General features: G+C 40.6%; 1 protein-coding gene across 1 annotated transcript; it reads left to right on the top strand.

Annotated features, from left to right (window-relative positions):
• The first annotated feature begins 270 nt into the window (after positions 1 to 270).
• sla2b (Src like adaptor 2b) lies at positions 271 to 14,452 on the top strand. Its single transcript, XM_063015789.1, has 7 exons — positions 271 to 361; positions 621 to 717; positions 2,450 to 2,536; positions 5,421 to 5,524; positions 8,755 to 8,904; positions 10,362 to 10,494; positions 13,683 to 14,452. The coding sequence occupies exons 1-7, from the start codon at positions 271 to 273 to the stop codon at positions 13,813 to 13,815; spliced, it is 795 nt and encodes a 264-aa protein (XP_062871859.1). The 3' UTR covers positions 13,816 to 14,452.
• Positions 14,453 to 17,968: the final 3,516 nt, after the last annotated feature.

Here is a 17,968-nt window from a genome sequence, read left to right on the forward strand (position 1 = left end):
ATGATCCACCACCCAAATAATACCTACTCTGTGGTGGTCCTGGGAGAGTCCTGACCATTGAAGAACAGCATGAAAGGGGGCTAACAAAGCATGCAGAGAAACAGATGGACTACAGTCAGTAATTGTAGAACTACAAAGTGCTTCTATATGGAAAGTGAAGCCGATAAAATGGACAATGTGTGTAGAAACAAAGAGGTGGTTTTAATGTTGTTATATATTTTACAATTTCTTCCTGTTCTAGCATGCAGATCTGCTAATCTCAGAAGCGCTATGGGCAGCAGGCCAAGTAAGGGACGGCGTAGCAGCCTCCCTCGCTCAATCCTGCTGGATCACAATGAATCCCCGGAGCCTCACAACATGGGTGAGTTTCAGCCTGCCAATACACACCACCACATCAGCAAGGGCAACATGATTCATGATGATTTATAATTTATATACTGTATGATGGGTGTGTTGAGTTCTTTATATGTTTGTTTTAAGTTACGCATGTTTTGAGTGTTTGATGCAAGAGATTTTAAAAAGATTTAAGCGTAAGAAAAGAACTGATGTGGTTGAATGATGAAACAGCCGAGACTTGCTTTACTTCATCTTCTTTCTGCTCTGTGCTTTTTCCCCCTCAGATGGTAGGTACGTGGTGGTTTCTCTGTATAACTACCCCTCAGGAGGTCCTGCAGAATGCAGTATTAGAGTTGGGGAAAGACTCAACGTGCTGTCTGAGTAAGATTCTGTCTTGACCTTTCATAATCTTATAATCTTTTTACTATTTTAACAGACAGAAAGTACTGCATTACTGTAACTGAGTGTAAAAAATCATTGTTGACTAATAAAAGTGAAAAAAAGAATGAGTGGCAATGCTTAGAGTAAGTAGGCAAAATGTCGAGCACAAATGTGGCCTGTTATTAGACAATAATTCCTCACCACAATGATACTGTAATGATACTTTGCAATTGACACACGCCCCCTCCGACAAGTGTACAGTACCGACTGCCTCTTTTCACCTGCACGAGTGGAGTACATACACGGACCAGCTCTGTGCACAAAGAGCCACACCCTGATCAGCATTATTCCTCACTCTGTGCAGGCACCATTAATCAGCCAGCAGAGGTCGTAATTGCACCAGTTATGAGGAACCCTGCTCCGCCTTTTTCCATCCCTGAACGACAGCCAGTTGTTGTTCATGTGGCCGGAGGGCAGAGCTGAGATTCGATACAATGTATTTGAAATCCCAGCTCTGGTGTGCTAGCGTGTTTTACCGCTGCGCCACCTGAGTGGCTCATTATTAATAATTTAAAGAATCAATTTTAGTAACCCCCCCCCCCCCCCTTCCCCCGACATAGCCAATCGTGTCTGTAAGTAGACACCCGACTGACTAATAGCACAGAAGGGAAATGAAACCCTGTCATAGGATTATTTAAGACATGTTTATTATGGTCTGTTTGTATTTTACTCCTAAAAGTCTTTAAGTTGGTTTTAGTTGTTTCATGCAGACTCTATTATTTTACTTGGTAGAACAGGGGGTAGCACTGTCGCCTCACAGCAAAAAGGTCCTAGGTTCAATTCCCAGCTTTGCCGGTCCAGGTCCTGAAAAAAGAAAATTAGTGGCAATGCTCCAGGCATCCAGTTAATATCTTACCCATAACAGCAATATGTTTTTAATCACTATACATCACTATACATCACTATACAAAAATAATATGATTCAATATGCCTATACTACTAATAATGGAGGATTTAGGATTCATTCATTTTATTTTCACGATTGGGTCCAACTTCCCTGCAATGCATTATTTTAATTGGTGGCTTGGTAAGTCGTCCCATACCGATAAGGTCCTGGGTTCAATTCCCAGGTTGAGCGATCTGGGTCTTTTCTGTGTTTGTTTGGGTTTCCTCCAGGTGTTCTGTTTTACTCCCACAGTCCAAAGACGTGCAGTCAGGTTAATTGTAGATACAAAATTGCCTTAGGTATGAATGTGTGAGTGTGTTTGCCCTGTGAATGACTGGCAACCTGTCCGGGGTGTTTCCTTGCCTTTTGCCCAGTTAATTGGACCCCTGTGACCCTAAATAGGAAAAAATTGGTGGTAAAACAGAAAATGAATGAATGAATTATTTTACTTACAATTGGCAGTTGGGTCATGCAGAAGTAAAATACATTGACCGAGTTCAAATCTTAGTGATGCTGTCAGAAGATTGGGCGTCTGCAAAGCCGGCTCAGGGGCCCAACAGAGACAACCTGGTGTTGTGGAGGCTTGAACTGGCGAGCTTTTGATTACTAGTCCAGTACCTTAACCACTAAGCTACCACTGCCCTAATTACGCTGCCACTATTTACATTATAGTGTAATACTAGGATTGAGCAAACACACATAAATGGTATTTTATTAAAAATAATCAATACATAATGTGTGTCTGTGTGTTTGTTACTTATTTTTATGTATACTTTTGTGTTACAGTGAAGGGGAGTGGTGGAAAGTGAGCTCCTCTGCCACAGGACAAGAGAGCTATATGCCCAGCAGCTACACTGCCAAAGTCTCTAACAGGTACAGTATGTAATGACAGTGGTTAAGTTAATTGACTAATAATCAGAAGGTTGCTGGTTCAAGCCCCACCATCGCCAGGTTGCCCATGTTGGGCCCCTGAGCAAGGCTCTCAACCTTCAATTGCTAAAGCTGTATTCAATGATAATTGTAAGTTGCTTTGAATAAAAGTATCTGCCTCCTCTTATCTCGTCTTAAAAGTATCCTATTATCCAATTAGGGTCGCGGAGAGGGCTGGAGCCTATCCCAGCTGTTCAATGGGCGCATGGCACACAGTAACACCCTGGACGGGGCGCCAGTCCATCGCAGGGCAGACACACACACACACACACACACACACACACACACAATTCAGTGTCTCCAATTAACCTGGCTGCATGTTTTTGGACTGTGGAAGGAAACCCACGTAGACACTGGGAGAGCATACAAACTCCGCACAGAAAGGACCCGGACTGCCCCGCCTGGGGATCGAACCCTGGGCCTTCTTGCTGTGAGGCGACAGTGCTACCCACTAAGCCACTGTGCCGCCCCTAAATGCCGTAAATGTAAATTATTTAACAATACTCCCACCGGTATGTGGACACTTTACATTTAAATTTTCTGCATTTAGCAGACACTTTATCCAAAGCGATTTGCAGTACTGTGACAGTATACAGTCTGAGCAATTAAGGGCCTTGCTCAAGGGTCCAACAGTGGCAACCTGGCAGTGATGGGGCTTGAATCAGTGACCCTCTGATTACTAGTCCAGTACCTTAAATGCTAGGCTACAGCTGCCAACCATGGACACTTAACCATGAGCTTGTTGAACATCCAGTTTCAAATCCTAGTCAGTATTGTGGTGAATTTAAGGCCAGGAATACCCAGGACAGGGTGCCCATCTATCACAGTGCTATGGCCATTTTGCTCTCAGACATAGACAATCTTGCCTGTGTAGACACCCAGCAGGCTGATAGCACAGCTGCCATTTAAACCCGGGTTTTGTAATATACCGCTCACCAACCGAGGGCCTTGGGTTATGATGGTTATGTTATATTATCATTATTTTAATCTATGTGTCAGATGTTTCGAAGCCAAACCTGTTCCGTTGGTTAGGAAAGTGCTTGGCAGAAATACATTTACATTTTCAGCATTTAGCAGACGCTTTTATCCAAAGCGACTTACACAATGAGCAGAACACGATGAGCAATTGAGGGTTAAGGGTCTTGCTCAGGGACCCAACAGTGGCAACTTGGTGGTGGTGGGGCTTGAACTGGCAACCTTCTGTTTACTAGTCCAGTACCTTAACCACTGAGCTATCACTGGCCCCAAATACGTAACGCAATTCTGCCCATTCGCACCAACCATGACTGGCAAACTGTATGAACACTGCATGTCTATAAAGCAGCTGTGTTCTAGCATCAAAGCTCATGTTATTTAAGCTGGAAAAATAAAGTTATGGAATATTACTGTACTGATGTGGGCGTTTAAATCAGAATAACAGGATTGATGTCATATACATGATGTAATGGTCTTCCACAGAGGCTGACTGTCAGTTTCCAACGTGATGTTGTACCTTATTTCATTCAGAAAGTGATGTAAAATAGAAAGGGGTTAATACTCGTGTGTGCGCGGGTGGGGGGGTCCCAGCTGTGTACAGTGTGGTAGTACGTATTTCTACGCATGTGCATAAGTCTCCACTGCAGCGCTAGTTGTGTGTGAAGTCTTGATCTGATCTTGAACGTTTTTTCTCACCTCACCTCATTTCCTTTTTAGTTCATCTTCATGCTTGTTTTCTCTTTTCACTCTGCTTCCTGTATTGTTTATTTCCTTTTCTGTTCTGTTTGAGAGTTGTTACAGAGGGCTTAAAACTTATTCAGCCTTATTTATCCATTATTATTATATAATAAAAATAACGTAATCGTTAGTGTTCTAACAGTGTGAAGAGTGGCATTGTGGTGCAGCAGTGTAAACAGTGTGGATGGAACGTGTAAACGTGGCTGTAAACCTTGCCGTTTATTACTGTAAAGAGTTTCACATGTTCTCCCTGTGTTTGCGTGTGTTCATTCATTCACTGTCTATTTTGCCACCACTGTATCCTATTTAGGGTCACCAGTCCATCACAGGGCAAACACACACACCACACACACATTCACACCTAGTGCAATTTAGTATCTCCAACTGGACCCAACTGCATGCCAGTTGGGCGTCTACATACAGACATGATTGGCTATGCCTTGGGAAAAGGATTGGCATCTTGGCATGGTGGTGTATTGTGACCGACCATGACTCCAGCATAAGTAGAAGTACTGTGACCCTGATCAGGATAAAGTAGTGGTACCGCGACCCTGATCAGGATAAAGTAGTGGTACCGTGACCCTGACCAGGGTAAAGTAGTGATAAAAGATGAAAGCTTTATCCTATTTAGGGTTGCCAGTCCATCACAGGCCAAACACACACACACACACACTTTCACACCTAGGTCAATTTAGTATCTACAATTGGCCAGACTTGCATGTCTTTGGACTGCTGGAGGAAACTGGAGCACCTGAAGGAAACCCACACAACCCTACACAGGGAGAACATGCAAACTCCACACAGTAAGGACCCAAATGGCTTTATCTGGGAGTCGTTTGCATAGGTTTCCTTTTGGTATTTGGTATTCTGATTCCCAACAAAGAGTTGGTTGCCTGCAGTAGTGTGTTAGTCTCTCATGTGGCGCCTGTCGAGGTTGCATTCCCACCTTGATGCCCTGAACCACAGTTACTGAAGGTGGATTAATAAATGAATGTGTAGTTACTTGGTAGGTTAAGAGTAGTAAGTCGGCCAATGTTGAACCCATGATTTGAAAAAAAGTAGCTGCATTATTGATCCTGACTAACTGTGAGTGTGTGTGTGTGTGTACATACAGGTGGCTGTTCGTAGGTCTCAGCCGAGAGAAAGCTGAAGAGCTGTTACTTCTTCCTCATAACCAGCCAGGTTCCTTCCTAATCAGAGAGAGTGAAACCAAACCTGGTGAGTAAACATATATACAATACACAATATACAATTTATGAGCCCCACTGACTATATAGGAGCACTTTGTAGTTCTACAATTACTGACTGTAGTCCATCTGTTTCTCTACATACCTTTTTAGCCTGCTCTCACCCTGTTCTTCAATGGTCAGGACCACCACAGGACCACTACAGAGCAGGTATTATTTAGGTGGTGGATCATTCTCAGCACTGCAGTGAAACTGACATGGTGGTGGTGTGTTAGTGTGTGTTGTGCTTGTATGAGTGGATCAGACACAGCAGCACTGCTGGAGTTTTTAAATACTGTGTTCACTCACTGTCCACTCTATTAGACACTCCTAGCTAGTTGGTCCACCTTGTAGATGTAAAGTCAGAGACGATCGCTCATCTATTGCTGCTGATTTGAGTTGGTCATCTTCTACACCTTTATCAGTGGTCACAGAACACTGGATATATTTTGGTTGGTGGATTATTCTCAGTCCAGCAGTGACAGTGGGGTGTTTAAAAACTCCATCAGCGCTGCTGTGTCTTATCCACTCATACCAGCACAACACACACTAACACACCACCATCATGTCAGTGTCACTGCAGTGCTGAGAATGATCCACCACCTAAATAATACCTGCTCTGTAGTGGTCCTGGGAGAGTCCTGACCATTGGAGAACAGCATGAAAGGGGGCTAACAAAGCATGCAGAGAAACAGATGGACTACTGTCATTAATTGTAGAACTACAAAGTGCTTCTATATGGTAAGTGGAGATGATAAAATGGACAGTGTGTGTAGAAACAAGGTGGTTTTAATGTTATGGCTGATCGGTGTGTATATATATACAGTGTATCACAAAAGTGAGTACACCCCTCACATTTCTGCAGATATTTAAGTATATCTTTTCATGGGACAACACTGACAAAATGACACTTTGACACAATGAAAAGTAGTCTGTGTGCAGCTTATATAACAGTGTAAATTTATTCTTCCCTCAAAATAACTCAATATACAGCCATTAATGTCTAAACCACCGGCAACAAAAGTGAGTACACCCCTAAGAGACTACACCCCTAAATGTCCAAATTGAGCACTGCTTGTCATTTTCCCTCCAAAATGTCATGTGATTTGTTAGTGTTACTAGGTCTCAGGTGTGCATAGGGAGCAGGTGTGTTCAATTTAGTAGTACAGCTCTCACACTCCCTCATACTGGTCACTGAAAGTTCCAACATGGCACCTCATGGCAAAGAACTCTCTGAGGATCTTAAAAGACGAATTGTTGCGCTACATGAAGATGGCCAAGGCTACAAGAAGATTGCCAACACCCTGAAACTGAGCTGCAGCACAGTGGCCAAGATCATCCAGCGTTTTAAAAGAGCAGGGTCCACTCAGAACAGACCTCGCGTTGGTCGTCCAAAGAACCTGAGTGCACGTGCTCAGCGTCACATCCAACTGCTGTCTTTGAAAGATAGGCGCAGGAGTGCTGTCAGCATTGCTGCAGAGATTGAAAAGGTGGGGGGTCAGCCTGTCAGTGCTCAGACCATACGCCGCACACTACATCAAATTGGTCTGCATGGCTGTCACCCCAGAAGGAAGCCTCTTCTGAAGTCTCTACACAAGAAAGCCCGCAAACAGTTTGCTGAAGACATGTCAACAAAGGACATGGATTACTGGAACCATGTCCTATGGTCTGATGAGACCAAGATTAATTTGTTTGGTTCAGATGGTCTCAAGCATGTGTGGCAGCAATCAGGTGAGGAGTACAAAGATAAGTGTGTCATGCCTACAATCAAGCATGGTGGTGGGAATGCCATGGTCTGGGGCTGCATGAGTGCAGCAGGTGTTGGGGAGTTACATTTCATTGAGGGACACATGAACTCCAATATGTACTGTGAAATACTGAAGCAGAGCATGATCCCCTCCCTCCAGAAACTGGGTCGCAGGGCAGTGTTCCAGCATGATAATGACCCCAAACACACCTCTAAGACGACCACTGCTTTATTGAAGAGGCTGAGGGTAAAGGTGATGGACTGGCCAAGCATGTCTCCAGACCTAAACCCAATAGAACATCTTTGGGGCATCCTCAAGCGGAAGGTGGAGGAGTGCAAAGTCTCGAATATCCACCAGCTCCGTGATGTCGTCATGGAGGAGTGGAAAAGCATTCCAGTGGCAACCTGTGAAGCTCTGGTAAGCTCCATGCCCAGGAGAGTTAAGGCAGTTCTGGGAAATAATGGTGGCCACACAAAATATTGACACTTCAGGAACTTTCACTAAGGGGTGTACTCACTTTTGTTGCCGGTGGTTTAGACATTAATGGCTGTATATTGAGTTATTTTGAGGGAAGAATAAATTTACACTGTTATATAAGCTGCACACAGACTACTTTTCATTGTGTCAGAGTGTCATTTTGTCAGTGTTGTCCCATGAAAAGATATACTTAAATATCTGCAGAAATGTGAGGGGTGTACTCACTTTTGTGATACACTGTATGTGTGTCTGTGTGTGTTTATTAAGAATTTCAAAAACAAATTACATCACTTTTCTACATAGTGACCCTCCGATGCATTTTTTCCAGTGTTGTACCAACACTTTAATGCCATCAGCAAAAAATGTTTTTGGTTGGGCTTGTAGCCACTGATGTACCACTGCTTTCACATCATCACATGAAAATCTTCTTCCCCTTAAAGCTTCTTTGAGTGATCCAAAAAGGTGGAAATCAGATGCCAGACTATAAGCTCTCCGTCTCTCAGACACGATTAATTACTACTTTTCCCAACCTCACTGTCACACATTGGCTCCCTGACTAGGCTGTGTTCATGCCTTGCCCCCAGGGTGTCCTGACTCACTGCGACCCTGACCAGGATAAACTGGTGCTTGGAATGAAACGAAAAACACTTTGGAATTATTAAAACACACAAAAACTCCACACATTTTGTATGGCATGATGAGATTTTGATGTAACATTAAACAAATTATTGTCTAACTTGTGTATTATCTTTATTTTACATAATTTAATAAATTTAGCACAACATTTTTATTACCAATAATTTAACCAGCATAACAATTTAAGTGAAAAGTTGAGTCTTTGAAAAATGTACATGAATATTCAGAATTTTTAGGAGTAATAAAAGGCTGTAACATTTCTCTCTCTCTCTCTCTCTCTCTCTCTCTCTCTCTCTCTCTCTCTCTCTCTCTCTCTCTCTCTCTTTTCTCTCTCTCTCTCTCTCTCTCTCTCTCTCAGCAGGTTCTCATTCACTCTCAGTGCGCAAGAACAATAGAGTGGACCGTCACTCCATTAAACACTACCGCATTCACCGCTTAGACAACGGCTGGCTTTTTATCTCTCCCCGGCTCACCTTCTCCACTCTTGGTCAGCTTGTTGAGTACTACTCAGGTAAGCATGCTGACATGCTAGCTAGAAATAATCTTACACAGTAATTGACAAAAAATTACTTTTGTTATCTCAGTGGATAATTTGTATCTGATATATTAGGCCCAACAGAATAAATGTACTGTACATTAAATATAGTCAACTAGTAATAATTTAATAATACTAATACTACTACTACTACTACTAATAATAATAATTTGTCTATAAAATGTATTATCTCTAGGTTTTTGTCACTGACTTGCTTATTATTAATTAATTAATTAATTTATTATTATTATTATTAGTAGTAGTAGTAGTAGTACTACTATTAAACCAACAGTAACAAAAAACAATTAAAATTTACTAGTTCTAATAATATTAGCCAATACACTAAATTGTTAGTAAAGACAACTGACTTTAATATAATAATAATAATAATAATAATAATAATAATGTGTCTATACAATATAAGATCTGTTGGTTTTTCACTGACTTAGTAATTATTATTATTATTGTTATTATTATTACTACTATTAAACCAACAGTAAGAGAAAACAATCTAAATTTACTGGTTCTAAAAATATTAGCCAATACACTAAATTGTTAGTAAAGACAACTGACTTTATTATAATAATTATATAATAATAATAATAATAATAATAATAATAATAATAATAATAATTATTATTATTATTATTATAAATAATTCATTTTCTTAATCTTATTATGTAATTATCTTAATAATGGTCGTTGGGGGTTTGTAGGTGCAAGGCAGGAGCAGACCCTACATAGGGCAGCAATTGACTGTCCAGTCCTTAATTGTATAGGGATTAAGCTCTTAACCTGGAGTTCACACTACATAATACTACTTACTACCAATAATAATAATAACTATTATTATTAATATTATTATTAGTAGTATGGTGTTTGTGTTTTACAGTGGTAAATTTATTACTGCTGGGATCCAGCGTTTGAATGATCAGCTGTGCTATCGGCCAGTCGGGTGTCTACATACAGACATGATTGGCTATATCTTGGGTAGGGGGGGTATGGCCAACAACCTGCAATGGATTGGCATTTTGTCCGGGGTGGGTTACTGTATTGTGGCAAACCATGACTCCAGCAAAAGTAGTAGTACCGCGACCCTGATCAGGATAATGTAGTGGTACCGCGACCCTGATCAGGATAATGTAGTGAAATGAAATAAAAAAAAAATGATCATCATCAGTAGTAGTACTGTAAGATACAGCCACATACATTACATTTTACACATGGAATGTGATCTTTGACCAGTAAGGCTAAAGTACTAAAACACTAATTCATGTGTTTCAAGTTTTACATGGGTAATTTCTAAATTGTTTGTTAGGGTATCTAATAAAGATGATTTTTAGTGTTAGGGCATTTAATGAGGAGGATTTTTTCCTGTTAGAGCATCTAATAAAGATTTTTTTGCGTCTGTTTGCATGTGTATTTTTGCTCAGAAGCGTCTGATGGTTTGTGCTGTTTGCTGGGAGATCCCTGCTACATCCAAGGCTCCAACAATGTTCCGGTTGTGAACTGCCCTCCTCCTGTATCAGTCAAAAAACCCACTATCAATTGGAAAGATGTCAGAGGGTAAGGATAAGTCATTAAAATACTCTGGAAAAGTCTTGTTGTGGACTACACTACAAATTCCAACATGAAAAAGGCTTAAATAACATATAAATGACCATATATGGTGCCATTCTTATAAAATAAATGGGTTTAGTATTGGACAGCCAGTATTAATCACTGTATTAAGCGTAAACCTGTTGTTAAAGCTTCTCCACTAAAAGATGTAAGACTACAGTACTATTCAAATAGTGTGCATATATGGGTGGGTCTACATGATGTTCACATTGTCATGACACCAGGGCTACATATTTAACATTATAAACTTTTATTATAGTTGAAATTTTAGGTAACCACGACAGTAACTAGTCATCGAGTTTTAACAGTTCAGCTCAAATTTGTAGCTGCTAGCATTTTAGCATAAGCAGACATTTTTAAAGGCTATAACTATAGCTGGAACACACAGGTTGTCTTTATTTATCTGAAGAGCACAAATAGATTATTTGGGGCATAATGCAGTCATTACAAACACGGCAGGTAATATGGTTAGACGTTACTTGAGCCTACCTACAAGGGATCTTCAAAAAGTTTCCACACTTTTATATTTTGGTTGGAAACGGTGAGGGCGGGAGTAGTAGTAATTGGTTGTGTCTGAGAGACTGACAGACGCTTATAGCAGAGATGTTCACAAGTCACAACGAGTCAGAGTCAAGTCACGAGTCTTTAGACTAGAGGCCGAGTCAAGTCACAAGTCAATATATTATACACAAAACATATTGGAAGTGTAGCGTAGAAATCAACAAATAATAAGTTTAGATAAAAAACAACAGATTAGCGACTGTATTTTGCCGTTTTACTCAGTGCCCTTACTTTCCTAGTCATTGAGCAAATGAATGTAATTTCCGTAACAAGAAGGTACCAGTTAAAAGCTTAACCTGATACGTTTTGTTTTTATTGCAAAACAAAAGCGCACGATAAATCACGGCACAGCGGCCAAAATCCAAAACACTGCAAAAAATAATTAAAAAATAAACATAACCACCTTAGCCTATGTTCTTCCAGATGCTATTAAATTTAAAACAGTGTTTATTTTGTAAATGTGCTTATAATTAAAAACCTCCAAACTTTAAACACTAACTCGTTAGAAAGCCAATCAAGCGTTTCATTGACATCATCTGTGTGATGCAAACTGAATAAATGCAAATAACAGCATTTCTTACTAAAAATTTAAGTCAGAAGGTCTGACTGGTTCAGAAAGCGGTTCTTACAATCATTAGTGCCAATTCTGTAGGAGCGTTCCATTCCACCCAGTTGTTCCTGTGAAGTGCACTACGTAGGGTATTCCACCATTTTAAGTGAGATTCCAATCCAAAGGTAACAAAAATGTTCGAATGAAGTGAACTTCAAACTGTGTAGGGAGTAGGGAGCGATGTTTCATCACTACGCCGGAAGCTGGCTTTTAAGACGGCCGGAGCGTTATTAGAGAGCAGAATATTTATAATAATAATAATTAAATACATATATAATTGTCTCATGTAACTAATGTTAACACATGCTGACGCTAGTTTTTTTGCGAGTCATGAGTCGAGTCTGAGCCATTTGAAACGAGTCCGAGTCGAGTCTGAAGTCGCTGTGTGTGCGCCTAGAGCACACTCAAAAAAGTTGGGATAGTGGTGTGTTTAGAACTGGCTTCCATCCCCTTTGCAATTAATGAGACATTTTCATGGTTTTGGAACTAATTAAACTAATTGTTCCCATATTGCAAGTGGCATTTTTCTCCATTCTTGCTTGATACAAGATATAGCTGCTTAACAGACTGTGGTTGCCATGACAGTAGTTGGCATTTCGGTGATAACAGTCTTTTCGTACTTGTGACACAGAACTCAATGTCCTTTTTTCTCAGAAAACAAGCTGAAACATGGACTCATCCAACAGATGAGCTCGGGCCCATAGAACTCTGTGTAAAGAATTGATATTTGGCTTTCTCTTTGTTAAAAAGAGTTTCAGGTTGCATTTACTGATGCAGTGGTGGACTGTGTTAAGCGACAACAGGTTTCTGAAGTACTCCTGAGTCCATGTGGCTATATTTATCACAGTAGCATGACAGTCTTCTGAGGGCTTGAAAGTCACCCACATACACTGATCAGCCATAACATTAAAACCACCTCCTTGTTTCTACACTCACTGTCCATTTTATCAGCTCCACTTACCATATAGGAGCACTTTGTAGTTCTATTATTACTGACTGTAGTCCATCTGTTTCTCTGCATGCTTTGTTAGCCTCATTTCATGATGTTCTTCAATGGTCAGGACTCTTCCAGTACAGAGCAGGTATTATTTGGGTGGTGGTTCTTAGCACTACATTGACACTGACATGGTGGTGGTGTTTTAGTGTGTGTTGTGCTGGTATGAGTGGATCAGACACAGCAGTGCTGATGGAGTTTTTAAACACCTTACTGTCCCTGCTGGACTGAGAATAGTCCACCAACCAAACATATCCAGCCAACAGCACCCTATGGGCAGCGTCTTGTGACCACTGATGAAGGTCTAGAAGATGACTCAATCAGCAGCAATAGATGAGCGATCGTCTCTGACTTTACATCTACAAGGTGGACCAACTAGGTAGGAGTGTCTAATAGAGTGGACAGTGAGTGGACACGGTATTTAAAAACTCCATCAGCGCTGCTGTGTCAGATCCACTCATACCAGCACAACACACACAAACACACCACCACCATGTCATTGTTACTGCAGTGCTGAGAATGATCCACCACCTAAATAATACCTGCTCTGTGGTGGTCTTGTGGGGGTGCTGACCACTGAAGAACAGGGTGAAAGTAGGCTAACAAAGCATACAGAGAAACAGATGGACTACAGTCAGTAATAATAGAACTACAAAGTGCTTCTATATGGTAAGTGGAGCTGATAAAATGAACAGTGAGTGCAGAAACAAGGAGGTGGTTTTAATGTTATGGCTGATCAGTGTATAGTAGTGGTTTTTATTCTTGCTCTAAATGGACTGAGAATTCTCCAGATTTTCTGAATCTTTTTATAATATGTACGGTAGATGGTAAAAGACATGTGCCTAGAATAATTAATTCAGATGTTTATTTGCTTTCTATTTACTGACTAATAACTACAGAATTTTGTAGGTAGACCCACAGCAATGATAAGCATTCAAACATTAACATATTCAAATGTTCCTTTTCTAGCTCGATGATCTTTGGAACTAAGAAGGAGGGTGTGGAGGAGTCACCTATCAGCGAGGGGCTGAAGGAGTCCATTAATTCCTACCTGTCCATGACTGAGGCTTGTGAAGACTGTAGCAAAAGCTGGGAAACATAACCTGGATGGACGCTTGTAACAAATGAGAGGAACGAATAAGACGGGACAAATATCAGGTGCTTATTGTACTGTCTTGGCAGTCTGTAAAGCACGCCTGAGCTGTCCAGTCAACACTTGGACACTGAGTTTCGCTCCAAAGCGAACCATGAGGTGAATAATAATAATAATGTGAAATGTAATTGCTGTATGGACACTGCACTGCGATGGACTGGCGCCCATCCAGGGTGTTACTGTGTGTCTTGCGCCCATTGAAAAGCTCCCCGACCCTAATTGGATAAGGGGTAAAGAAAGTGAGTGAGTGAGTGTATGGACAAAGACACTGTAGGATCCTACAAAGGAGTTCAGCAGTTGTGCACTCTTCTTCCAGTGTGGGTGATGGAGGTGTCTGCATCACAAATTTCAGTTTCAACCAGTTTCTGGAGGATGTGAATGAAAAATAAAAACAAACACTGAGAGAAAGAAAGAGAGAGAGTGGTGCACGTGGGAGATGGAAAGCAGGGTGAGCACCGTTTGCGCTGCTCTAACACTTTCGGGAACTTTCCTATTAGTTGCACCTAAGCTGTCATGAACCACAGAGGTAAAACCAACATGAGTAATATGAAGATTTTAACTCAATGATTTTAGAGACTGAGCCAAAAACTTAATTTCTTGCTTATGTAAGGTCTGATTTCATGCTGCAAACAATATTTAAATATAATACATTTTTAAATACAGTCTATTTTCTTTCTGTAACATTACTGCACAGCAACATATGCTGTTTACGGCTGCTTTAAAAGAGCTCAAACTTTTATTTGTCTAGTTATCATTGTATAACATCGACATAAAGCAAAACCACAAAGTCTGAGTCAGGAAATGTTTTTGTGTGCTTGAGTGTTGTGGTGAACTGTGTTGTAGCTTAGAAAACAATGGCACTTCTCATCTCATTGAACAATGCTTTATGCTATACTACAAAACACTTTTAGGGAAACATCTGAAAGACATTGATGATGCAAAGAAATGTGTGGAGAAATACACTGATCAGCCATAACATTAAAACCACCTCCTTGTTTCTACACTCACTGTCCATTTTATCAGCTCCACTTACCAGGAGCACTTTGTAGCTCTACAATTACTCACTGTAGTCCATCTGTTTCTCTGCATGCTTTGTTAGCCCCCTTTTATGCTGTTGACTCTCCCAGGACCACTACAGAGTAGGTATTATTTGGGTGGTGGATCATTCTCAGCAATGCAGTGACACTGATGTGGTGGTGGTGTGTTAGTGTGTGTTGTGCTGGTATGAGTGGATAAAACACCTCACTGTCACTGCTGGACTGAGAATAGTTCACCAACCAAAAACACTGATGAAGGTCTAGAAGATGACCGACTCAAACAGCAGCAATAGATGAGCGATCGTCTCTGACTTTACATCTACATGGTGGACCAACTAGGTAGAAGTGCCTAATGGAGTGGACAGTGAGTGACTCCAGCAGTGCTGCTGTGTTTGATCCACTTATACCAGCACAACACACACTAACACACCACCACCATGTCATTGTCACTGCAGTGCTGAGAATCAACCACAACCTAAATAATATCTGCTCTGTGGTGGTCCTATGGGGTCATGACCATTGAAGAACAGGGTGAAAGCAGGCTAAAAAGTTATGTAGAGTAATAGATGGACTACAGAGTTACAAAGTGCTTCTATATGGTAAGTGGAGCTGATAAAATGGACAGTGAGTGTAGATACAAGGAGGTGGTTTTAATGTTGTGGCTGATCTGTGTGTGTCAACCTTAAGTTGATCTATACAAACATCATTAGTCAAGGATCTTTTCTTGATATCACCTAAACAGAAGAACCTTCAGTGCCTGTGGATTTAGTAAGACAGTCTTTGTGATCATTGCCAAAAAATGAAAGCCACAAAAACATTTCAAGATATGAAAGAAGTCGTGCCAACCAAATTATGCCAACTATGCCAATCATCATTTTATATTTCAATACTAAAGTAAGAAGACAAGATGATACAATCTTCCTAATATCACATGTGATTAAAACTTTGCTGATTAGACTGACTTTTGTTATGTTGTTAAAAAAAACTATGTGACTGGCTTATCGATTACTCCAATTTTGACTGCAGTAACAATATCGAAAACAAAAAGCTCACTGCAAGAATCTGTGCACAAATCTAAAATCTGGATTTTTTTGTTTTTTTCCCCAAAAGCAAATCCATATGCCATCTATGAGAATCACGGCTACAAATACTTAGCATTTATTTATTTTTTGTTTTGCATTTTCTCCCTTTTTCTCCCAACTTTTAGCGTGTCCAATTTTTACCCAATTGCATTATGCTTCCTCTCTACTAGTGCTGACCCCCACCCCTGATTGAGGAGAGCAAACTGACACACGCCCCCTCTGATATGTGAGCAGTGGCCAACTGCATTTTTTCACCTGCACCAGCAGAGTTCATATGCGTATCAGCCCTGTGCACGGAGAGCCACACCCTGATCAGCATTATTCCTCTACTCTCTGCAGACGCCATCAACTAGCCAGCAGAGGTCGTAATTGCATCAGTTATGAGGTCCCTCTCCGGCTCCCTAACCCTGTATGAACAACAGCCAAACGTTGTTTATATAGCCGCCCAGCCCAGCCGGATGGCAGAGCTGACTTTCGATACGATATTTTCGAGCGGCTAAATACTTAGCATTAAAAAAAAAAAACTTCAAACTGCTGAAACTACCTTTCATTAACTACTGGAAATACACCAACTCTGGTCATCAAATGTGTTCATTTATATTTACGAACAACTTTATTCTGGTCAGAGTTGCTGTAGGCCTTGCACCACAGGAAAACACTGGATGGCACATACATATTCCATCACTTATGCACACTGATTCACATGCCAGTTTACCTACATGTTTTTGGGATGTGGGAGGTACCCAGAAAAAACCCCAAGCAGCATTCAAAACCTCTCAGTGACTTAGAAAAAGATCCAACCTAGGACTTTTGGGATAACTTCTCTACCAGAATGCAACCTGAACTTTCTCACACCTCCCAAAAACATACAGAAGGTGATTTAGCTTCTCTAACTTGGCAGCAGGTGTGAGTGAGTGTGTTGCTCTGCTAGGGTGTGGTGTTTGCATCCAAATGTTTCTGAGTGGTGCCAAACACACCTTAGCACCGACCAAGATTCCATTCATTTAGTGGCTGTTTTATCAATGCTTTATCCTTTAGGGTTGCCATGTTTGCCATTCCCTGGGTGAAGGGCAGGACAGGGCGCACACACACTCATACCTAGGGGGACTTTAGTATCTCCAATTAACCTGACTGCATGTCTTTGGACTGTGTGAGGAAACCGAAACTCCAGGAGGAAACCCACGCAGACAGAGAGAACCCGGACTGCTCCACCTGGGAATCAAACCTAGAACATACTTGCTATAAGGGCACAGTGCTACCCACTGAGACGGACCAAGATTTTCTACTCATATTATTAGTTTAATTTAACTTGAATTATGCATGGTTTCATTTTAAAATGACCATAATTGTTTATTTTCTATTTGTAAAGTTGTAAGTTGCTAAAATGCTTATCAGAGAAATCTATAAGGAATAAAATAATTAAAAAAAAAGTCAAAAGTATGAAGACAACCCCACTAACTTAAGAATTAAGCAGACACACCAATTGCTAGCAGGTTTAAAAGTTAAGGATATAGTTTTGTTTTATATGGTTATAGTCTACAGAAACAAATGTCTGCTAACCATAAAATAAAAGATAAAATGCAGTTTTAAAACATTTGTTGACACTTTTTCTGGGTTACACTGAATTTGTTTGGGATTTTAGTCACATTAGCAGCTATCATACTTTTGTTAGCTTGTGCAATAGAGTTCCTTTGACTCTTCTTCAAAAATGACGTTCACTCCGTTGTGTAATTGTGTTAATGCATGATTGTGTTAATATACAGAATAAAGTATTATTTGCGTTTATAAAAGAATATAAAATGTAATTTCACAAAGTCAACATCCTTTAGCAACAGTCAGGTTGAGCAGCACAGATTAGCAGGAGAAGTAATGCTGTGGCGCCCTCTGGAGAAATACTGGGGTAAGTGCAACGTGCGGCAGCTTTCGGCATTTAGCAGACGCTTTTATTCAAAATGACTTACAGATATGATTGATCACAATTTT

The sequence above is a fragment of the Trichomycterus rosablanca genome, chromosome 19 (assembly GCF_030014385.1).
Source record: "Trichomycterus rosablanca isolate fTriRos1 chromosome 19, fTriRos1.hap1, whole genome shotgun sequence".
Taxonomy (NCBI): Eukaryota; Metazoa; Chordata; class Actinopteri; order Siluriformes; family Trichomycteridae; genus Trichomycterus; species Trichomycterus rosablanca.